This window comes from Loxodonta africana, chromosome 4 (genome assembly GCF_030014295.1).
Source record: "Loxodonta africana isolate mLoxAfr1 chromosome 4, mLoxAfr1.hap2, whole genome shotgun sequence".
Classification (NCBI taxonomy): Eukaryota; Metazoa; Chordata; class Mammalia; order Proboscidea; family Elephantidae; genus Loxodonta; species Loxodonta africana.
This window is the reverse complement of record NC_087345.1, coordinates 22,399,264-22,424,414: the sequence shown is the minus strand read 5'-3', so window position 1 is coordinate 22,424,414 and position 25,151 is coordinate 22,399,264. Positions and strand designations below refer to the sequence as shown.

At 45.7% G+C, this 25,151-nt stretch overlaps 1 protein-coding gene across 1 annotated transcript in view; it reads left to right on the top strand.

Moving 5' to 3' along the window:
* Nucleotides 1-25,151, top strand: part of ABTB3 (ankyrin repeat and BTB domain containing 3) — a 369,910-nt gene that overhangs the window by 271,847 nt on the left and 72,912 nt on the right. Inside the window, exon 4 of the mRNA XM_064283651.1 lies at nucleotides 6,049-6,201. Within this exon, the coding sequence (XP_064139721.1) occupies nucleotides 6,049-6,201 (153 nt within the window). The remainder of the gene's footprint in view (nucleotides 1-6,048; nucleotides 6,202-25,151) is intronic.

Here is a 25,151-nt window from a genome sequence, read left to right as displayed (position 1 = left end):
ACTGGGGGCGGCAGGGGGGAGGTGGGGAGGAAGACAAAGAAGCTCCTTTCTCCATTCCACTGTCTCTTGGACCTCTGACCCTCTTAACACTCTTTCATTTCTGGCCTTACTTTCACCCCCTGAGCACAATAATAATTCGCCTTCCCTGGTCACAGTGCTCCCTGGGCCTGGTTACTCAAACTGGGGTCCATTGACTAGTAGCTGCATCACAACCTGGGAGCTTGTTTGAAATGCAGACTCTCAGGCCCTGTGTTCAGAATCTGCATTTTAGCAAGATCTCTGGGTGAGTCCTGTGCACATGAATGTTTGAGATGCACTGACTAGGACATACTCTATGGCTCCTGCCACTCCAGGGCATCTGCAGGAACCACCCTCGTGGGCAGCCTGCCACACCTTGCCCTGTAGGGCTGTCACTATAGTAACCAGCCATGGCCTCTCTTACCTCTGCCATCTTCCTGGATTTGGTGCCCATAGATACAGTGAGGTTACAGTGAATATCACTATAGAAACCAGCACTGAACATTGCCTACTATCAATCCTGCTTTTCCCTCAGTCCCTGTATCTCTGGAATTATGAGCTTTCTAAACCACAGTTGAAGATCTGAATTCCTCTCCAGCCTAAGAAAAGGCTCAGCAAGTAACCACAAAGATGAAAAGTCAGAGCCACGGAATTCATAAGGAAGAGGCTACAGGAACTGCAGAGGTTTGCTTCGGTTTGAAAGAGAAGGCAGGAGCTTCCCTCTGTGTGGGTCTCTGCAGCAGGGCCTTTTTCTCGGTCCAGCAGAGGGAAGACCGAGTGAAGCTAAAAACAATGTCGGTGATGATGATAATCACAGCGACCATTGATGGGGCACTGACTTGGTGCCAGTCGCCAGGTTACGTAGATCGTCTCATTCAATCCTTCCGACAACCCTCTGTATTAGCTTCCTATGGTTGCTGCTACAAATTAACAAAACTCAGTGGCTTAAAACAACACAAATTGATTCCTGTGGCTACTGTTACAAATTTGGAGACTTAGGACAACACACATTTATTCCCTTACAGTTCAGGAAGCCAGAAGTCCAAAATTAGTCATACTGGGCTAAAGTCAAGGTGTGGGCAGGGCTGGTTCCTTCTGGAATCTGAGAGGAGAGTCCATTTCCTTGTCTTTTTTAGCTTCTCGGGGCTGCCTGCTTTCTTGGCTTATGATCCCCATAACTTAGCATCTCTCCATCTTCTTACCTTCTTACTTCTCTTATCACATCTCCCACTTCCTCTTTTGACTGTCTTGCCTCCTATAAGGACCCTTGTGAATACATTTAGGTACCACCTGGATAACCCAGGATAATCTCCACATCTCAAAATCCTTAATCATGTCTGCAAAGCCCCTCTTGCCAAGACGGTAACATTTATGTCCATGTATGATGATGTGGACATATTTGGTGCCATTTTTCAGCCTAGCACATTCTCTGGAGAAGGCACTGTTATTATCCCATTTTCATGATGAGGGAATTGAGGCACAACAATTGAAATAGCATACTCAAGGTCACACAGCTAGAAAGTGGAGCTGGAATCCAGCTCCTGGTCAATCTCTCTCCAAGGCCCATGCCTCTGACCACTAAAGGAAATGAGCCAAACACCATCAGTTCTCTAAAGAGTTTGAGCTTCCTGTTGAAATTTCTCCACTGCAGACTGAAACCTTGGGACTTCTTGGGCTGGGGACCCCCTCGCTCAAGTTTGATTCAAAAAGACCAAACACAGTCGTTTTCTCTAACCTCAGAAACAAGGCAGTTGAGGTGTCTTAGACGAATTCCAGAGCCCTGTGGATGCCCTAGGTCCCTGAGTGACAAAAATGGTTTTGCTCAACTACTAACCTAAAGGTTGGCAGTTCAAACCTAACAAGCAGCACTGCAGAAGAGAGGCCTGCCAATCTGCTTTCTGTAAAGATTACAGCCAAGAAAACTCTGTAGAGCTTAGTTCTACTTTGTAACACAGGGGTTGCCATAACCGACTCAGTGACAACAGGTTTGGGTTTTTTTTTTTTTTTTTTTTTTGGTGGATGACCTCACCCCTAGCTTAATACTTGGTCCATGTTCTTCAGCACCATGTCTTCCTGATTGTATTGGTTTCCTATTGCTGCTGTAACAAACTGCCACACACTTAGCGGCTTATTCAAACAGCAAACATTTATTCTCTTATAGTTCTGGAGAACAGAAGTCCAAACTCAGTTTCACTGGGCTGAAATCAAAGGGTCAACTGGCAGGGCTGCTTTCTTCTGGAGATTCTAGAGGAGAATTCCCTTCTTTGCCTCTTCCACCTTCTGGAGCTACATTCCTTGCATTCCTCAACTCATGACCTCTTCTTCCATCTTCAAGACCAGCAGCGTAGCATCTTGCTTCAGTATCACATCGCATTCTGTCAAATCTCCCTCTTCCTCCCTCTTGTAAGGACACTTGTGATTGCACTTAGGACCCACTCAGATAATCCAGGATAATCTTCCATCTCAAAATCTTTGACTTAATGGCACAAGGGTGCCATGCTCCTTATTTGTACTATTAGCAAGCTGTCCAATCCCCTTGGTGGGCCACAAGCAACTTATTTGCATAACCCCACCCTATCATTTGGTGGGAGTTACAAGACCATGGTGAGACAGGCCATATAAAATCGATCCATCACACTGCATATTCTCACCCACACATCTTCTTGTCCAACACCATAAAAAAAACCATAGCAAAGATTAAAATGGCCACCGCCCTGTCTGAGTTCACCATCTCCCCCTGTGTTCACCTCAGGCCACCCAGCCAGTGGCTCCCAAACCTGGCCTGCTCCGGAATTCCCAGGGGAGCTTATTTAGAATACAGAGGCCCAGCCTCCTCCCCCCACCTGCTGAGCCAAAATTCTGAGGGTGATATCAGGGCCTTTGCAATTTCAACAAGCTCTCACGTGCTTCTTATGTTCAACAAAGACTAAAAACCACTTCACTGAACCATGACCTCCTCAAGTTTCCTTTCAGTCACCACAGACAACTTAGAATAAAGTAGGTAGCGAGTAGAACATTGTTCTCTTTAAAAATATATAAGAAGAATATAATATTTTTCCCCCAGCGTTCTCCTTAACTCAAGGCCCTAGAATTCTTTCCCACCTCCAACTCCTCCAAGGAAAACATCACAAATAATGCTATTTTTCCCCCTCTGAGTAAACAAGGTAAGCATTTTAAATGAGTTGCTGGCAAAGAATTCATGAGCTTATAAACTGTTGCAGTCAGAGTGACAAAGAGAAGGCAATGTTGAAAGGAGAGATTAAGGACACAGAAAATTCCAGAGAAGGCTAGAATCCTGGGGCTAAGGGTTTCTTATACTTATTAAAGGTGCTATTTGGAAAGCAGCAGAGCCTCTTTTTGCTCCTCGTTGGTATTCATCAGGCGCTGGCTATATGCCCTGGGCCTGAGCATCAAACAGGAAAGACAGCAGCCGCAGGGCAGTTCTAGGATGGAGACGCAGCCCCCCAGGGGATGGGGTTGTGGGTCTTGCTTTGGGGGCACTGAGCAAAGGAAAGGCAGGGTGGGATGCCACCTCTGAAAAACAACCCAGGGGGAGTTCTGTGAGGACTCACGGATGGTTTCCAATGGAGATGGACACACGGTGACAAAAATAAGTCTTGCCCACCTGAGACAGTAGAATTCAATTCAATTTCAAGTCAGTGTGTGTTTATTGAGCACCTGATTCAGTTTAGGTGATGAAGAGAAAGAGAGAATAAGGGAGACAGTCTAAGCAGCAGGCTGATTCTTCAGCAAGTCCCTGGGAGTCTGCCCATGGGTCTACAGGTCCAGAAACTCGATTTTATCCATTTCACCCAGTAAAAAATTGGTCAATCTTAGTCGGTCTCTTGAACAGATATTTATCAAGTGCTTACAGTCTGCCGGGCACGGTTCTGGGGCTGCTGCTGGACCCAGCAGCCCTGGGTCCCTGCCCTCGTGGAGTTTACTTTCTAGTGGTGCATCTGCAGTGCCAGCATGTCAGGCCAGGGAAGTCCTGTGGGATGGGGCTCACAATGGGAGGGATCCATGTGGGGTGAAGTTGTTGGGAGAAAGGTTTAGGGCAGGGTGAGATTTCCACAGTGGTTTGAAGGGTAGGTGGGGTATGGATTTGTAAAGGGCTGGAAGCCTTACAGAAGGGGACTGAACTGCATGAGCTGGAGTGAACATGATGTGCCATGAAGGGCCCATGACCAGCTCCACTGGGGTAACAAGTGCATGCTGGGTAACACGTGCATTCTGGGAACCTGAACAAAAGAATGTCAGTATCACATGGGCTAAACCACAAAGACCGTGCAGTCAAATAAGTTGAGTCTGACTTTCAGCTGTATTACTTGCTAAACTTGTGATCTAGGACATGTGACTTAACCTCAATAAACTTCATTCTCCTGATCTATAAAATGGGCACAATCATATCGAGCTCATAGAATGGTCCTGAGCATTTACATGAGGTCATGAATGGGATTAACAGAGATGAAAGTAAAAGGCTTAGCTACTGAATATTAACAACATTGGATAAATGGGTTTAACTCCATGAAAACTGGAACCTGCCACCAAAAGTTTTTGTAGGAAAACCATGACATTGACATCATGTGAGGGGGTCAGCTGCCTTTTATTTCCCATCTTCGTCTCCCTCTGTGGTAGCCAAGTGAAAATGAAGATCAGGACCACCAGGGATAGATCACACTTGTACATACAACCTGGCCTCCTTTTTGTTCCCTAGGGTGCCTCACTTGCTTAACCCTGGTCCCGGCCCTGCCGCATGGTAGAAAACCTTTTTGATCTACAGTGCATTTCTTAAACTGTGGTCCTTGGTCCACCAAAATCAGAATCATGGGGGCTGCTTATTGAAATTATATTCTGGGACCCTCTGCAATCAGAATCCGAGAGGATGGGGCCAGGGAATCTGCTTTCTTTCTTTCTTTTTTACTTTCTTAAGAGAGGTTTTAATACAAGGCAGGAGAATGAGAACATGATTACATGTGTGTCTGACCCGCTTGGCAATCCTGACCGTTGTGCCAAGAACCCCCTTTTAATACAAAGTGATTTTTCCCAGGGTTGTGTCATTCAAGTTTTTCTTAAAGTAAGTGAGGTGCTGCATGTTTTATTCCCCCCCCTTCCCCAAGCTATTTTCAGACTGCTTTTGCTCACTAAGAAGTGCATTTGAAATATAATTTTTTTCCTCTGCTTCTACATCTTGTATTGGTCACAGATGTGAGTTGTTGTTTATCAAGAAACCTTGGCCTTTCTCTTTGGTCTTGAGACCATCTCCAGCTCGAGGACCACTTCATGCAGGCACAGTTCACTTGCTTTCACTCATTTTATCCTCTGCACCTCAAACTAATATGTCAAAGAGTTGGGTCATCCTGTGTGTCTCAGTGCTTGAGGCTTCCAGACTTCACCGGCGAGGCCAAGGTCCCAAGAGCCAGCTTTCCTGGCTGTTACTGGGTGCCGCCAGCCTGGCTCTCAGGGAACGCTGGCTGTTGCCTTGGCTCTCTTTGTGCCTTTTCCAGGTGCTAAAGCCTGTTGGCAGCACGGTGCTCGGGCCTAGCAGAGCCCCTAAGGATGAGAGGGGAGCACACTGAGAATAGGAAGCAGTTGCTGAAGGACACTTTAGGCTTGAGCCCAGGATCTGGGAGCCTGTACCAATCACACCAGGGGTTTGTCGGATTTTCTTCTAAGTGCCAGCCTCTGTGCTTGGTGCTTTAAAGTGAGTCATCTCGTTTACGGTCACATGATCCCTCAGAGGGATAATATTCACAGAATAGTTACATCTTACCGCTGGGTAGTTCCCATCCCTATTTTACAGATGAGGAAACTGAGGCCCAAAGATTCAAAAGAGCCCGCTCCGACGTCCCCAGCGGGGTCCGGATGCCTCCAAGGGCTCTCCCACTGCTCCGGGACGCAGAGGCAGGGTCCCCAGGGACAGGAGGAGGGCGGGGGGCAGGCCACGAGCAGGGGGTGGGGCTGAGCGGGTAGCCCCTGCCGCCACGGCCGCCCTAACGCCGCCTCTCCGCCTCCCTCTCCCGGCTGCAGGCCTTTCCTCGTGCTGCCGCCGCTGATGGAATGGATCCGGGTGGCCGTGGCGCACGCCGGCCACCGCCGCAGCTTCTCCATGGACAGCGACGACGTCCGCCAGGCGGCCCGGCTGCTGCTGCCGGGCGTGGACTGCGAGCCGCGCCAGCTCAGGTACGGCCGGGGCGGGGCGGGACGCGGGCTCCGGGCGGGGCGGGGCGCGGGGGGCGGGGCTCTGGGAGAGGCGGGGCTCCGGGGCGGGGACGCGGGGCGTGGCTCCGGAGGGGCGTGTCTCCGGGAGGCGCGGGCGCACGGGCGCCCAAGCCCGCCGACCCTCCCAGCGGACGTCCGGCCGAGGGAGGAGGCAGCCCCGCCGCCCGAAGGCACAGGACTAGTTGTATCCACCCCTCCAATCAGAGCTTCGGAGGGCGGCTTTATGTTCCCGCCGCGGGGATGGAGCCACTGGTTTCAATGCAGGGACTTCGAACCGGAACCAGTTAGAACCCCTGTTGAGCATTTGCTTTTCCACCGCAGATATACTACAGAGTCCGAATCTACATTGTTACAAGCTCTCTAGGTGGTTCTTCTGCATAATAAATTTTGAGAACCGCTGCTTTACTAGTGGTTCACAGAATTGGTCCCTAACCATAAGCATTAGCCTCGCCTGGGAACTTGTTAGAAATGCAGATTCTCAGCAGGGGTTCAAGCCCTGTTTGAGGTGCAGGCGGGAGCTGAACAATAAGCAGGTCGCTGGAGTTACAGGGGTGAAGGAGGACAGGAGCAAGGCTCTCTGAAGAAATGGTCCGAGGCTTAGATGACGAGAGATCCGCGTGTCTTAATTCTTTCCTGCTCTAAATCTCATTCTGTTCTGTTCTGATCGATTCTATTCTATTCTTCCTCTCTCTACAAGACGGAACATATGGTCTTCCCTTACTTTTCTAACAAAGCCTTGCAGAATAAGTTTTCTGGCTGTGTCACATGCTAGAGGATGGAACCGTCCTCCCTCCATTTTTCACGCTGGCATCCAGGACTCTGGTCCATCAGGGTGGGAATTACCCAGGGTCCTCATGAAGGTGGACTCGTTTTTTTATTCAGTGCAAAGGACAACCCACTCACTTAGGTGAGTCGTAACCTAAATGCAAAAAGCACAGAAGCCCAGCGGTGTGTGTGTGTGTGTGTGTGTGTGCGTGTGTGTACACGTAGGTATGCGGACGAGCTTTCTGCACTACAGTTTGGTGCCCAGCAGTATTTCCAGGAGATCTTTATCATCATTTTCAAATCCCCACCCTCCCACCTGATGAGAAACGAGCCCTTGCTCTAAAGTTCATCTGCCCCAATTATATGGCCAAGCTGCAGTGATCCCTGCGCGCTTCCAGGATCTGAATGGAGATCTGCAAGGAAATGGAGGATTTGTAGTACAAAACAGCCCACTGAGGGTGAGAGCTGCCCCTCAGCCTAGGAGCGTGGAGGGGGCTGATCTAAGTAATAATTGCTAGTGTTTAGTGAATGTTTACCATATGCTGGGCTTTACAAGTGCTTTACAGAGATTAATTTTTAATATTCTCAAACCCTTTGAAGTGGTACTGTTATTATGTAGATGAGGAAACTGAGGCACGGCGTGGTTAAGTAACATGTGCGGGGTTACAGAACTAGTAAGTGATAGGGCCAGGATATGAATTCAAGGAGTCTATGAAGCACTTATGGAGCCCTGGTGGCGCAGTGGTTAAGAGCTCAGCTGCTAAACAAAAGGTCAGCAGTTCAAATCCACTAGCCACTTCTTGGAAACCCTATGGGGTATTTCTACTTTTTATATATAGGGTCACTATGAGTCCGAATCAACTTTGAGTCCGAATCAACTCCACTGCAGTGGGTTTTGGTTTTGGTTTACAGGGTCGCTATGAGTCAGAATTGACTGTATGGCAATGGGTTTGGTTTTTTGGTTTTTATGAAGCACCTATGCAGATAATGTCTAAAAGGAAGTAAGTGCTCAGTACATGGTCCTTATTAGCTAACATTGCCCCAGCTGTCCACTGTCCTTATTGTTAGTTGCCATCAAGTCAATTCCAACTCATGACCACCCTCATCCCTGTGAACGGAGTAGAACTGTGGTATAGGGTTTTCAAGGCTGTGACCTCTCAGAAGCAGATTACCAGGCCTGTCTTCTGAGGTGCCTCTGGGTAGGTTCGAACCACCAACCTTTTGGCTAGTAGTCAAAGCGCTTGACCATTTGCACCACCCAGGGATTCCATAAGTCTCCACTACACCTGAAATAATAATGGGGCTTGTCTTTCTATCACAAAGATTACAGCTAAGAAAACCGTATGAGGCAGTTCTGCTGTGTCAGTGGGGTGGCTATGAGTTGAAAATTGACTCCACAGCACCCAAAACAATAACTTAACACTTTCTCATGTCATCCTCAGAACAAACATAGCTGTTACTTAGGAAAATAGTGCTGCCCCATTTTACAGAGGAGGAAATTAAGGACCCACAAGATTAGGTAACTCTCCCAGCATCACACAGATATTAATCACAGAGTTGGGAGCCAGATAGCAAACTCAACTCCCATAGTCATAACCACGTGTAATTTTTCTGCCCCCCATCTCCCAGCTCTAGGCTCAGCTCTCTCTGAGGATGCTGAAAACCCTCTTCCATACTATTATGTTCATTAGCACAATTCCTTAGACTGGACATGGGCCTGGAGGGCCACCATCCATCTCTCTGCCCCTCCTCCAACACAGAGCTTTCACTACAAGATCTAGTGACCAGGTGTGTGTCATTCTGACAGTCACACCAAGGATTCCACTTTCAGCATCTACCCAATTTGAGGCCTCAGTTCTGTCATTTGGGATGTGAGTGCCGATGTCCAGGTGGACAAAGCTGCACCCCAGTTAGAGCTGGGAAACAAAGGAAGTCCATTCCATTTGCGTCTCTAGGCTATTTCCCATCTTTTACCTTTCGATTCTTGACTCATTTGTCTCATGGAAAATTAGAAATTCTCCAAAATGATGATTTTTTGTGTAGAAGATATACTAAATGATCGTCCTAGCTAAATTTTTATCAGGGTTGGAAAATATTTTCAAAGAGAAAACTAAAATATAGTGTTCCATTAGTTCCTAAATAATGAGACTAGTAACTTCCATTAACTAGACTAAATTCAGTACATGAAAAAGATGAACCAGTTAAAAAAACAGAAAAAAAAGTACCTATTTTTCAATGTAATCAACATAAGTTGTTATATGTGGTTAGGTGCCAGTCGAGTTGGTTCTGATTCATAGCGACCCTATGTACAACAGAAAAAAACTCTGCCCAGTCCTGCTAGATCCTCACATATTGGTGTTATGCTTAATTAAGCCCATTGTTGCAGCCACTATGTCAGTCTATCTCCTTGAGGGTCTTCCTCTTTTTCAATGACCCTCTACTTTACCAAGCATCATGTCCTTCTCCAGGAACTGATCCTGCCTGGTAACATGTCCAAAGTATGCAAGATGTACTCTCACCATCCTTGCTTCTAAGGAGCATTCTGGTTTTACTTTTCTCAAGACAGATTTTTTCATTCTTTTGGCATTCCATGGTATATTCAATATTCTTCACCAACACCATAATTCAGAGGCATCAATCCTTCTTCAGTTTTCCTTATTCATCGTCCAGCTTTCACATGCATATAAGGGGATTGAAAATACCACAGCTTGGGTCAGGCGCACCTTAGTCTTCAAGGTGACATCTTCGTTTCTCAACACTTTAAAGAGGTCTTTTGCAACTGATTTGCCCAATGCAATGCGTCTTTTGATTCCTTGAATCCTGCTTCCGTGGGTGTTGATTGTCAATGAAACCCTTGAAAACTTCAGTCTTTTCCCTGTTTATCGTGATGTCGCTTATTGGTCCAGTTGTGAGAATTTTTGTTTTATGTTGAGGTGTAATCCATACTGAAGGCTTTGGTCTTTGATCTTCATCAGTAACTGGTTCAAGTCTTCCTCACTTTCAGCAAGCAAAGCTGTGTCATCTGCATATCACAGGTTGTTAGTGAGTGTTCTACCAATCCTGATGCCCCATTCTTCTTCATATAGTCCAGCTTCTCAGATTATTTGCTCAGCATACAGATTGAATAGGTATGGTGAAAGGATACAACCCTGATGCACACCTTTCCTGACTTTAAACCATGCAGTATCCCTTTGTTCTGTTCACATGACTGCCTCTTGATCTATGTAAAGGTTCTTCTTGAGAACAATTTAGTGTTCTGGAATTCCCATTCTCTGTAATGTCTATAATTTTTTATGATCCACACCGTCGGATGCCTTTGCATAGTCAATAAAACACAGGTGAACATCTTTCTGGTATTCTCTGCTTTCAGCCAGGAGCCATCTGACATCAGCAATGATACCCCTGGTTCCATGTCCTCTTCTGAATCCGGCTTGAATTTCTGGCAGTTCCCTTTTGATACACTGCTGCAGCTGCTTTTGAATGATCTTCAGCAAAATTTTACTTGCATGTGAAATTAATGATATTGTTCGATAATTACTGCAGTTAGTGGGATCACCTTTCTTGGGAATAGGCACGAATATGGATCTCTTCCAGTCCGTTGTCCAGGTAGCTGTCTTTCAAATGTCTTGGCATAGACATGTGAGCACTTCCAGCACTGCATCCATTTGTTGAAACATCTCAGTTGGTATTCTGTCAATTCCTGGAGCCTTGTTTTTTGCCAATGCCTTCAATGCAGCTTGGACTTCTTCCTTCAGTACCATTGGCTCCTGATCATATGTTACCTCCTGAAATGGTTGAACATTTACCAATTCCTTTTGGTGTAGTGACTCTGTGTATTCCTTCCGTCTTCTTTTGATGCTTCCTGCATCATTTAATATTTTCCCCATAGAACCTTCAGCACTCCAACTCGAGGCTTGAATTTTTTCTTCAGTTCTTTCAACTTGAGAAGTGCTAAGCATGTTCTTCCCTTTTGGTTTTCTTTCTCCAGGTCTTTGCATATTTCATTATAATATTTTACTTTGTCTTCTCAAGCTACCCTTTGAAATCTTCCGTTCAACTCTTTTACTTCATCATTTCTTCCTTTTGCTTTAGCAATTTGACATTCAAGAGCAAGTTTCAGAGTCTCCTCTGACATCCATTTTGGTCTTTTCTTTCTTTCCTGTCTTTTTAATGACCTCTTACCTTCTTCACATATGATGGCCTTGATGTCATTCCACAACTTGTTCGGTCTTTGGCCATTAGTGTTCAACACGTCAAGTCTATTCTTGAGATGGTCTCTAAATTCACGTGGGATGTACTCAAGGTCATACTTTGGCTCTCGTGGACTTGCTCTGATTTTCTTCAGCATCAGCTTTAACTTGCATATGAGCAGTTGATGGTCCATTCTGTAGTTAGCCCCTGGCCTTTTTCTGACTGATGATATTGAGCTTTTCCATCGTCTCTTTCCACAGATGTAGTCAGTTTGATTCCTGTGTATTCCATCTAGCGAGATCCATGTGTATAGTCTTCATTTATGTTGGTGAAAATGTATTTGTAATGAAGAAGTCGTTGGTCTTGCAAAATTCTATCATGCGATCTCCAGCATCATTTCTATCATCAAGGTCATATTTTCCAATGTCCAGTCCTTCTTCTTTGTTTCCAACTTTCACATTCCAATCACCAGTAATTATCAGTGCATCCTGATTACATGTTCTATCAGACTACAGAAGTTGGTAAAAATCTTCAATTTCTTCATCTTTGGCCTTAGTGGTTGGTGCGTAAATTTGATTAATAGTCGTATTAACTAGTCTTCCTCGTAGGTGTGTGTATGTTATCCTATCACTGACAGTGTTGCGCTTCAGGATAGATCTTGAAACATTCTTTTTGACATTGAACGCAATGCCATTCCTCTTACAAGTTGTCATTTCCAGCATAGTAGACCATATGCTTTTCCAATTCAAAATGGTCAATACCAGCTCATTTCAGCTCACCAATCCCTAGGATATTGATGTTTAAGCATTCCATTTCATTTTTGACAACTTCCAATTTTCCTAGATTCCTATTTCCTACATTCTACATTTCAGTCATTAATAGATGTTTGCAGCTATTTCTTCTCATTTTGAGTCATGCCATGTCAGCAAATGAAGGTCTCGAAAAGCTTGACTCCATTTACGTCATTAAGGTCGACTTTACTTTAAGGAGGCAACTCTTCCCCAGTCGTCTTTTGAGTACCTTCCAACCTGAGGGGCTCATCTTCTGGCACTATATCAGACAACGTTACGCTGCTGTTCCTAAGGTTTTCACCGGCTAATTCTTTTCAGAAGTAGACCACTGGGTCCTTCTTCCCGGTCTGTCTTAGTCTGGAAGCTCAGCTGAAACCTGTCTGCCCTGGGTGACCCTGCTGGCATTTGAATACTGGTGGCATAGCTTCCAGCATCACAGCAACGTGCAAGCCCCCGAACTATGACAAGCAGACAGACTCATGGGGGAATGAACATATAGATAATGCGTATTTCCCATCTCATTTAACATGACATGAAGTAAGAATTACTGCCGTCATTTTGCATCAAAGGATCAAAATTTTGTTCAATCAGACATCAACAATAGATTTGGAGCTCTTAATTGCACTTTGCTTTGACAGTCCTCACAGGGTTTAAAGCCAAACCCAACAACTGTGCAACCAGACACCAAAGCCACTGCAATTCTGACTCATAGTGACCCTATAGGACAGAGTAGAACTGCCCCCGTTGGGTTTCCAAGGCTGTAAATCTTTACGGAAGCAAACTGCCACATCTTTCTCCCATGGAGCAGTTTGTGGGTTCAAACTGCCGACTTTTCAGTCAAGGACTTTAACCACTGTGCCACCAGGGATCCAACAACTATGCAAGGCAGACTTTTATTATCCCATTTCACAGATGAGAAGGCTGAGGCTCAGTGAAGTTATGGAACTTGTCCCAGATCACACAGATACTGTGAGGCAGAGCAGGTCTAGAATACAGGAATTGGCGAGTCGAGGTGAAAATACCTGCCTTGTCCCTCTACCTTCTCAGACTTCCCTCTTCGATGTTGTCAGGTGGACTCACTCTTATTTCTGAGTGAGTCATAGCTGAATTTTCCTCTCTAAAATATCCCTGGAAAGGTAGTTTGGCATTGCAGCAAGGGCAGGAACTTGGGATGTGTCACTGGAGGCTGGAGTGCCAGTGACTGTTAGCACATATCATGACCTACAAGCTGGCCGTGGCTTCCTGGTGGGAGGCAGCCTGGATACAAGCCAAGGCTGAGGAACCAGAGTCAAGGATTCCCAGGTCTGACGCCAGAGCTGCTATAGATTTTCAGAGTGACCTTGGGCAAATGCCTCTGGAGCTCTGTTTTTGTCTTTATTTAGCCACAGTAAGCCTCACCATGGTGACTGGGTATATTCAAAAAGTAACACTGTGCATTGCAGCTGCAGTGTCCGAGCAGACAGGGTGACCTATTTATTCTTCCTTAATTAAACGATCAGGTAATCTAAGCCTGGGAAATTTGGCCTTTTTCTTTTATTGTTCTTGTCTTTTGTTGGGGAGGAGCAGGGGTAGACAGTGGGAAGGAAGGAAAATGCACATAGTACATCCTAGCAGGGTTTATGGAGCCCTAGTGGTGCAGTGGTTAAGAGCCTGCCTGCTAACCAAAAGGTTGGCAGTTTAAATCCACCAGCCACTCCTTGCAAACCCTAGGGGGCAGTTCTTCTCTGTCCTATAGGGTCGCTATGAGTCGGACTCAATTCAATGGCAATGGGTTTGGGTTTTTTTGGTTAGCAGAGTTTATACATTTTCTTCTTAATTACTGGTTTTGAAACACTTCAGAAATACATGAGTATTTTCCCATTTTTTCCCATATTTGTAAGAGACAGTGTTTCTGCTCTGGAGTGAAGGTGGTGTTAAAATAAATGTAGTAAGGGGCGTTCCCAAGTCCTCTCTCAGCCTGTAGATGGAAGCTTCCAACTGAATTGGGACCGTTAGAACCATGAGCTTGTTGCAGAAAATGGTTCATCTTTTGGCAAGTATTTCTTGAATTCAGACCACATTTTGAGCTGTCCTAGAATGGAAAAATTCAGGAGTGACAAGGGGCAAAGATAGCTGTAACAACAGATGAACTCAAACATACAGTGATCATGAAGATGACATGGGACCAGGTAACGTTTCATTCATATGTAAGGTTACTATGAGTCTGAGCCGACTCAATGCCAACTAACAACAACCACAAAGAGTGTTCTCATAAGGGCTCGGGAGACCTGGGTCATTACATTCTGTCCTTCATCTTTTGTTATATTTATCGAGCACCGACTAAACCCCACATTAGATGCTCTCATCTAGGTCTGCTGCTTTCTAGTGGGTGATGTTGGTGAAGTCACCTCACCCATCTCACATGGCTTGCTTCAAACTCTGTGAAAATAAGGATGACAGCTACTTCATGGGGTGGGTCAGCCTCTGTGGTGGGTCAGATACGAATTTAACAAATGGCATGGCTATTTGATCTGCTACTCCCAGCCCTTCCCAGGTCTCCTGTGCTTCTGTCGAGCCAGATAGATTTGGTTGTCTGGTGTGTACCAAACTGGGTCCTAAGTGGAGGTTATGCCACAACAGCACTTGTCTTGAAATGCTGGTGCCTCTTACACAGGCCTGTAATGAGAAATGGAAGTTCAGATTTGCTTATCAAACACATATGGAGTGCCAATAGCCCACCAGGCCCTGTGCAGGGCATGGATACCAAGTCAAGCAAGACCTAGCCACCGCCCAGAAGGGCTACACCATCTGGTGGCAGCCAAATCACATAGGAGACTAGCCTTGGGCCACTGTGCTGCTGGAGCTGGTGGCCCTTGCTCCTAAAAGCATTCATGGCCCTTTAAGAAAAAGGATCATTCAAATAAAGGGAACCCCAGCCTGTTTTAATCACCTACTACTTACTACTTACCCTGTTGATGTGGGAGGGATTCCCACTCTAGGATTATGGGAATGCCAAACACATGACACCTGATACTGAACAGATGAGATCAGTAGAAGTTTATTAGTCACGTATGCCCACAGCTCAGGGAAGAACACCACATGCCATGCGGGGCCACATGGATTGCACTTGGGAACAGAGTGAACAACCACAAACTGTGGGAGGCAGGCTTTGTAGTAACAAGAAGGTGAGGTGCCCCCTGGTTCCCACAGGAAGATGTGGTTGGCTTGTTTGAACAATTCTGCAGGCTGGCTGAGAACAGACACTCACTACTCAGGGATAAGCAGGAATTGTATCTGGTCCCCTCGATAAGGAAAGTTGTTTGGCTTGGGGACCTTTCCTCAGAAGCAGATCAGGGAATAGAACCTGTGATTAGGCCATTTGAAATCCTTTTGATTTCACCAGATCCCACGGCAGCACATAATATTGAGCTTTACTTTTTTTAGGCCTTACACCACATACCACTTTGTGTCAGAGGGCGAGATATTCTCCGTTCATTGCTTTCCCAGATCTGTATGGCACTAGGCCTTATTATGGGCTTGGAGGAGGCAGTGTGTGACCCAAAGCAAGTGGGGTCCCCAAGACTTACACGCTACTGGGGAGACACAGACAGTAAGTAATAGAGAACAAATGCACGAGATAATTCAGTAGACTTTGAGTATTACAGAAATAGTAAAAGAGGATATTGGAGTAGAGAATAGAGCAGGGAGGGACAGATCGACTGGGTGTCAGAGTTTCTCAGGAATTTGCTGGGGGAGCAGCAGTGACACACACCTGCTTTTGAAGGACCGATTAGTTGGTATCTCAGCAAGGGGCTAATGGAGGAAACCAGAGCCACATTGACATTGGCCATTTCCCTTGGCTGTGGCCACATCAACCTCTGAATTCAGACCTTGGGCCTCTTTGTCCTCCCCCTCCAAAGGTCACTTGCAAAGGCTGAGCACCTGGGACTGGCAGACAGCTCTGTGGGCCCTGGAAAGCTCCACAGCCTCTCACAGTCAGGAAATGCTGCTCTCAACTCCCCTTGAGTGTCCTTGTCCTTCCCCAGCTCTGGACAAATCCCACAGCTCCCCACGGACTCTCCAGCTGGGCTGGCATGGAAGTGCATAGAGAATGCCAGCCCTTCTTCACCTCTAGCGGACGTTCAACTCTATGCCATGGGCCTGCCGTGACCCCATTGGAGCCACTGTGTCCTCTGCACGTTAGCACCTCCTGGAAGACAAGGAAACTGCCCTCTCCCTGATCTCAGGGGAGTCACTTTGGGGCTCAGTTATCCTTCCCTAACAGTGTCAGGGACAGGCCACAGAGCTGCTTAAGGAGCTGAGCTATGAAGACAGCTATGCACTCTGCAGGGATAGTGACCACCCAGTGTTGTCAGGTGCCATCAAATTGGTTCCGACTCATAGTGACCCTATGTACAACAGAACAAGACACTGTCTGGTCCTGCACCATCCTCACAATCCTTACTATGTTTGAGTTCAGCTCACTAATGCCTAGGATATCGATCTTCAAGCATTCCATTTCATTTTTGATAACTTTCAACTTTCCTTGATTCATTCTTCGTACATTCCATGTTCTGATTATTAATGGATATTTGCAGCTGTTGCTTCTCGTTTTGATTCATGTCACATCAGCAAATAAAGGGCCTGAAAGCTTTATTCCATTCATGTCATTAAGGCCCATTCTACTTTGAGGAGGCAGCATTCCCCAGTTGTATTTTGAGTGCCTTCAAAACTGAGGGGCTTATTTTCCAGCACTAAATCAGCCAGTGTTCTGCTGCTATACATTAGGTTTTCACCGGCCAATTTTTTCAGAAGTCGATCACCAGGTTCTTCTTCCTAGTCTGTCTTAGCCTGGAAGCTCTGCTGAAATCTGTCCACCATGGGTGACCTTGTTTGTGTTTGGCGGCATGACTTCCAACATCACAGCAACGTGCAAGCTGACAGACAGTATGACAAACAACATGACAAACTGACAGAGAAGTGGTGGTCCTAAGTTTGTAGCAAGGATTAAATTAAATAATCTGTATAAACCATTTGGCACAATATTTGCGTCGTAGTAAATGCATGTTAACTATTAGCTATTATCCTTATTTCTCTCCCTCTGGACCATAAGGGTCAGCTCCTCCTGGTTACCAAAAATAACTTCTTCTGAGAGAGAGGGGAAATAAATATCTTAAGGAGATGTAGTAGCATACTGTCTTAGTCAGAGTTCTCCAGAAAAACAGAACCAGTAGGATATATATACAGAGAGAGAGATTTATTTTTAGGAATTGGCTCACATAGTTGTGGGGGCTGTCAAGTCCAAAATCTGTAGGTCAGGCAACAGGCCGGAGATTCCATCAATCTTGCATCCCAAAATTTCTAGATCAGGTGACAGGAATTATGGAAAAGGTTTAACAAGATGTCTATTTATAGTCTGGAGGCAGAATACCCCCAAAGGAAAACTCCCTTTTACTCAGTAAAACCTTCAACTGATTGGATGGGGCGCACCGACATTATGGAAGGTAATCTGCTTTACTTAAGGCCAACTAATTTAATCACATGTAACTACTTCATAACAGCATCTAGACTAGTGTTTGACCATCTGGGCGCCATAGCCTAGCCAAGATGACACAAAAAATTAGGCATCACATATTCCATCAGGGATATGAGTTGTAGACTAGACTGAAGCCCAGCATATCTTGGACCTTCTGCCCCCACTGGTGAGTCAGTCATCCCAGACCCTAGGGTACAGGGTCATCTGCCCTCCTGAAACATCCAGGAAGGAAGTCAGCCTGGGCTGACTCACTTGGGGGCTACTCTCCCCACTCCAGTGACTGTCTCTGACTCAGGTTTTATGCTTTCTCTTGAGTGTGAAATTTTACTCGACAGCAACAGGTAACGGGTTTATTATTGGCTGGTATCCCAAGCCATACCCAGAACTGAAGAACATCCATCACGAGCTGCATCTGCAACCTTAGATGGGTCACTAGTAGGAAGAGATAGCAGGCAGGGAGGAGGGAACGTGTAGAAAGAAAATGTGGCCCCTGGTTGGCTAGGCCTTGTACCAAGTAAGCAGAGGTTAAGGGAGAGGCTAGGGGGCATAGAACATTCCAGAAGAAAGGGTTACAATATAGACTTCTACCCCAGACAGTTGGCTTCCTTCTCTTATTCAGGCTGAGGTAAAAATCAGTTACCTTGATCATGAGGGGCCTAGCACAAAGCCTGGCACATAGTTGGGAATCAGTAAATATTTGTTGAATGAATGCATGACACAAAGGGCTAATATTACTAAGTGTGTTGGTGGTACTATAAGTGGCCAAACTAAGGTTTTTCTGGACTAATTCAGGAGAGAAAAGGCTTCAGCATGGAAACATCTCATCGGCAGGTGAGAATTCAGGTAAATTCAGAAGGGGCGTCTTAACTAAAGAGGCTGTTTGGGGAGACTCTGGCAAATAAGTGGCTATTGAGGTCATGGGACTGACCTCTGGAAGGGACTGAAGAAGAGGAGTCATCCAGGAGATGAAGGAAGAGTGGTCAGAGGGCAGAGAATCACCCAAAGAAAGTGAGATAACAGATAGCAAGCAAGATTTAAGCCAGAGGGGGGTCCCCAAAATCCGGGCTACAGCATCATCAGAGAAGATGCATTCTTCAAAGAGTCCATTGGGCTTGGCAGTCAGGAAGTCACCAGTGCTCTTTACAACAGCAGTCTCAGCAGCCTGCTGTGAGTGGAAACCAGATTGCAGGCGGCAGACAGTTTGCCAACACTTAGAATTTGTTCTGGGCTTCCAAAGTGTTAAAAGCAAAACGGAAACACATTTGGTGCTCCCCTCAACACAGAGAACTACATCTCAAATGACATTTGGGGCTCACTTCCAAATTAGGGCTTCAGATCTGCCTGGCAGTTTGAGGGTACGTAGTTTGCCATATGGGATTTGGCTTCCTGGGGAACAGGGTCCCCCCCCCATAAATAAAGCTTTATTGGAACACAGCCACATTTATTTGTTAACTATTGCCTATGGCTGCTTTCACATTACAGTGACAGAGCTGAGTAGCTGCAACAGACTGTATGGCCGCAAAACTGAAAATATTTACTACCTGGCCCTTGTCATTGAGCATCATATGGGACTGGTGTTACTGGGAATGCATTTTGGGATTGTAACACTAGAACTGGCTCATTGGTGAAAATTGTTATAATGAAGACCATTGGTTCTCTTAGAATTCTTTGGGTGATGGTGTATGTGTTTTCACTTTTGAATCTCCAGCACCTAGCACAATATCTGGGTTTATGCTTAGTACTTCCTGTGTGCTTCACTAAATTGATTTAAATCCATAAACCATTAGTAGAATGTGTTAATCAGGATATAGGTCTGTTAGCTGTAACAGATATACAAAATACCTGTGTGATTTGAAAAGACAGAAATTAAAATTCTCCCTCATGTAACAACTGAGGCATAAACATCCCCGGCCTGTTATGGCAACTCCATGAGGTCAAGTAGCCAGCTTCTTATTGCTCTTTCATCTTTCAGGTGATACCCTCTTTTGCATGGTCCAAGATAGCTGACCCCACCACCCAGGTGGGAAAAGGGAAAGGAGAAGGACAGGGCATACCCTAGAGATTGCGTATATCACTTCCCCTCACTTTCTATTGGCGCACTTAGTCATGTGACCATATCTAGCTGCAAGGGAATCTGGGAAATGTAGTCCCGATTTGGGCAATCATGTGCCCAGCTGAAAATTCAGGCCCTACAGCCCTGGTAGCACAGTGGTTAAAGTGATTGGCTGCTAACCAAAAGGTTACTGGTTCAAACCCACCAGCCACTCTGGAGGAGAAAGATGTGGCAGTTTGCTCCCATAAAGAGTACAGCCTTGGAAACCCCATGGAGCAGCTTTGCTCTGTCATATAGGGTTGCTGTGAGTCAGAATCAGCTCGATGGCAATGAGCTACGATAATACAGGAAGAACTCTGGAGGACAACAACCAGGAATGCCAAAAAGGTTGCATTAAGGGCTTGCCAAAATCAGGGGTGACTCCTTTCCCTAGGGGTAGGTCTTATTTTTGACTCTTTGAGAATAAGCCATGAGGCTGAAACAAAAGATCTATAATGTTACTTCATTATTTTCTACTGAAAATAACATGACGACACATTCCGATAGGAGCACACTAGTTTCATTCTCTTGGGTGTTTGCAGCCCTTGCTTTCGAGATAAATCTTTTTTCACATATTCAAACAGACCCAGAATGGCTATGTTTGGGGGGAGGCAAAGACAATGGATTTCACCGTGAACTGGGTATCCACTCTTAGGAGAAGTGGTCCAGGCTCCTTGGAGTGTCTCACAAGGCAGAAAGGATTGGCAGGGAGGCAGACATGGGATCACACACTTCCTTTCTCTTATCCAAGGCAGGTTTAATGAGCTGGCCCTTCTCTGTGCTTTAGTAGCAGCATTACACAGCAAGTGGGCACCATTTTTGGACAAAGATTTCTCCTAGGGACTTTGCAAGCATTACATGTTTCATTTGCTGCAATAATACGATTTTTTTCTTTCTTTCTTTCTTAGAAAGATGCACGGAGAGATCTTGGTGTGACTAACCAGCACAAAGCAGTTTCAATTCATTAAACCCTTTTGCTACTCAAAAGACAAGGAGAAAATCACATGTCAGGGGACTTGAAGCCTATAAAGGGGAATCTGACCACGGCTTTCTTGGGAAAATGTGTTGAGGAGGAGGGCCTGGAGCCAGGATCCAAGTCAGGCCTTTCGTCCTCTGATTTGCCATTTCACGATTCATTTCTGAAGGCACCATTTTACTGTCACGCTTACAAAGTCCTGTAATGGGAACTGCTTGGTATATAAGAGGCGAGGCAAAAAAAATTATCACCCTTCACCAGGGTTTTGCAGCCTCAGCACTACTGACATTTGGGGCTGGATCATGCTTTGTTGAGGGGGGGGGTTGTCCTGTGCATTATAGGATGTGGATTATAGGATGTAATATAGGATGTGGATTATAGGATGTAATATAGGATGTGGATTATAGGATGTAATATAGGATGTGCATTATAGGATGTTTAGCAGCATCCCTTGCTCTATTTGCTAAGCCTGTAGCACCTCCCTCATGGTGACAACCAAACATGTCTCCAGACACTGTCCAATGTCCCCTGGGGAACAAAGTCATTGCCCTACACAAACCTGAAGGTGTCCGTAGAGAGACTTGCTAAATGATTTCAAAAAAGAAGACATGGATTCTGTCCCTAAAGACATCTGTGACCTCGTACACATTCATTAACCCTTGGCAGGCTTCCAGTTTCCTGACCTAAAGAAGGTAAGGAGTTGAGCTGAGTTATCTCTTTCAGCACAGACATCCTGGGGCTCTGCACGTCAGAAGCTGCTAGGTGTTTCTAGAATATGATTTGAAGGAAAACAGTGTACAGGGGAGAGCACTTGACGTGAGGGGCACACCATGCAAGCAGATAAGAAGGCGACAGGGAATGTCTTATGGGGGGGGGGAAGCAGGTCTTGTTGGGAGAGTGGCGAGAAAGAAGACAGGGTTGAAGGGGAAGCTTTCTGGAGGAGCAATTGTAAGAGGGCCTTGAATTTGAGCCTGTGGTTGGAATATATATTTCCACATGGGCCCTTTGGGCACCCAGCCCAGTGTCTAGCATTTAGTAGTTACCCAGGCAGTGGTTGAATAAAATCTAAGGGAGCATGGAAGGCCTTTGGGAACACAGAGAGACAGTGGATTGGGGTGGTAAAGACAGTTCTCCAGCACCAGCCTACCTGGGTTTATATCTCAGTTATACCACTTATCAGCTGTGTAACCTTGGACAAGTTTCTTAGCCTCTCTGTGCTGCAGTTTCTTGTTCTGAAAAATAAAGCTAAATTTCATAGGATTCAAATAAGGATTATGTTAGTACATATATGTGAATGTGAATTTACAAATATATATACCATATATGTATAAATATATAAAATACCTATACATATGTACTCACATATCTAATTATACAGTCACGCATCACTTAACGTCCACCATGTATTCTGTGAAATAGGACATTATGTGATTTGGACGTTGTGGGGACACCATGTTATATACAGGCAGTCCCTGGGTTACGAACGTCCAACTTACATACAACCTGGAGTTTATGAACCAACCCCCATAAAGGTTATTATATTAAAAACCACTGAAGTTTATGCAGTTGGACGTTGCCTGAATGGACGTTATGCGGTGCATGACTGTATACAGGCAGTCCCCGGGTTACAAACGTCTGACTTATGGACAACTTGTACTTGCCCTTTAATGTTATGTAAATTTGCCGTCACTTTAAAACGGTTGAACCAACCCCTGTTCACAACAAATTCTTCATCGCGATCACCTCCACTTGCTACATGTACAGCTTTTAATTCACAGAAAAGCCCTCAAGCCTTTTCTTGTACGAAAACGGTAAACCAAACTGAACCCACTGCCGTCAAGTCGATTCCCACTCACAGTGACCCTATAGGACAGCGTAGAACTGCCTCATGGCGTTTCCAAAGCTGTAATTCTTTCCAGAAGCAGACTGCCACATCTTTCTCCCGCGGAGCAGCTGGTGGGTTGAATCGCCAACCTTTCAGTTAGCAGCCAGGCACTTTAACCACTGTACCAGGGCTCATTCTTTCACTAAAACAAAACAAAAAAACTGTTGCTGTTGAATCGGTTCTGACACTGTAGGACAGAGTAGAACTGTCCCATAGGGTTTCCAAGGAGCAGCTGATGGATTCCAACTGCCAACCTTTTGGTTAGCAGCCGAGCTTGTAACTGCTGCGCCACCAGGGCTCCTCTTGGGCTGAAGTAAGTCTAAATCAGAACCGTGTGCACTTGTTCCGACTTACCTACGGCTTTCGTAACCCGGGGACTGCCTTACGTAACTTGTCTTAGTTTCCTAATGCTGCTATAACAGAATACCACAAGTGAGCGGCTTTAAAGAACAGACATTTATTTTCTTATTGTTTAGGAGGCTAGAAGTCTGAATTCGGGACACCGGCTCTAAGGGAAGGCTCTCTCTGTTGGCTCTGAGGGAAGATCCTTGTCTCTTTCAGCTTCTGTAGCCACATCACTCCTTAAAGATCTTCACGTGGCGTCTATTTTCCCCCAGTTTGTGCTTGCTTTTCTCTATGTGCTGTTTTTAAGGAGCTCTGGTGGCGCAGAGGTTAAGTGCTCGCCTGCTAATCAAAAGATTGGCAGTTTGAACCCACCAGCTGATTCCGGGAAGAAAGATGTGGCAGTCTGCTTCTGTAAAGATTACAGCCGAGGAAACCCTACAGGGCAGTTCTCCTCTGTTCCCTAGGGTCACTATAGGTCAGAATCAACTCCGTGGCAGCAGTTTTGGGTCTGCTGTTCCTGATAGAGTCACTGTGAGTCAGAACCGACTCGACAGCAATAGTTTTTTTTTTTTGTTTTGTTCTTTATAACTTAGAAGTGATTAGGTTTGGCCCAGGGGCAAGGAAGAGAAGGCAGAAGGGAATAGAAAGCTGGTAATGGGGAACCCAAAGTCGATACACTGTGAGGTTGGCCATCAATGTCACAAAACGGTATATGTATTAATTGTTTAATGAGAAACTAGTTTGCTCCGTAAACCTTCATCTAAAGTACAATTTAAAAAAAGCAAAAGACGTGATTAGCTTTAGGACGCACCCTACACGGATAGGGCCTGATTAGCATAACGAAGAAAATCCTGTTCCCAAGCGGAATGACATCCACAGGTATAGGGGTCAGGATTCCAACACAGATTTGGGGGGGACACAATTCAATCCATAACATAATTGTGTGTGTGTCTGTTTTTGTACGATCAGAACAGTTCCTGGCACGTAATAAATGCTATATAAGTGTTTACAATTATTATTATTTTGGAATCAACAAGATATTCTGAGTATGGAGCTCTCCATGTGCTGAGCATACTGCTTAACATGTAACAGTGATCAGAATGAATTAGTGAATATTTCTAAAAATATTAGAATGCCTTAATATCCATTTAAGGAGCCCTGGTGGCTCAACGGTTAAGTGTTCAGCTGTTAACCTAAAGGTTGGCATTTTGAACCCCCCAGCCACTCCATGGCAGAAAGACCTGGCAACCTGCTCCTGTAAAGATTACAGCCTAGAAAACCCTGTGGGGCAGTTATACTCTGTCACATGGGGTCTCTGTGAGTCACAATTGACTCTGTGGCACCTAACAACAACAATATCCATTTATGGTACTAGAATTATCACATTTCACCCCTCTCTAGTCCAGAGACCAAACTCAGGTGCCGCCACGAAGCATCAACAAGTTGCCCCAGCTAGATGTAAGACAACAGAGAGAACCAGGCGTGCCTGTGCCCCACATCAAAGTTTGCAAATTCAAGCTGTTCACAAGCACTGCACCATGTGTGGTGTGCAGCCTGTGTCTTGGGACAGAACTGGGCCACCAGCCCTTGAGTTTGTCCCTCTGCGCCCAGTGTGAGGCACTGCTCACTCCTCCCTTCCCTCTGCTACCCTCTCACTGCCCCTCATCAACCTTCGCCATCCTTAAGGCAGACGAGGAAGAGAACTCGGCTTTCTTTGTGGCTCTTTGAGAATCACTGGGCTGTTTTTGGATAAAAATGTAAACTGGCAAAGTCTTGGTCTCCTTCCTTCCGGGTTGATCTCATCCGGGTGCCCCTAAGCTGAGAAATCTGAGCTGGTACACCAGCAGGCACCCCACAGCCCTGATGAGTCTCTTGGTGTCCCCCCAGACAGCCTGGCAGGTGTGACCACAGGCACACTCAGGGCACCCTCTCATGCTCTGTCAAAAAAAAAAAAAAAAAATTTTCTTCTGTCAGTCTTTCTGGCACTTGAAGAAAAGTTTGCCAACCCTGCCCTTAGGGTATTGCACTTTCCTGCATGGTCAGAGCTCGGACATTGCCAAGTCTGCTTATCAGCTGGGACAGGGAAAGGACTAGATAAGTGCATACATGTAGAAAGAGGGGAAGCCCAGGGCTGGAAACTTCCTTTTAAGCAAGTGACATAGACAGTGGTGTGCTGGTAAATGTTTTACAAATAGCTGCCCTGGAAGGGCATAGGAGCTGTTGTTTGTAGCATTTCCGACTTCCATGGTATAAATACTCCCACCATGGCCTGTTTCAAGCTGCCAATAAGATGTCACAGAACGGAGAGGAGATGCACACAGTTGGCTGTCGTAAGCCAAAACGAGCCAGCG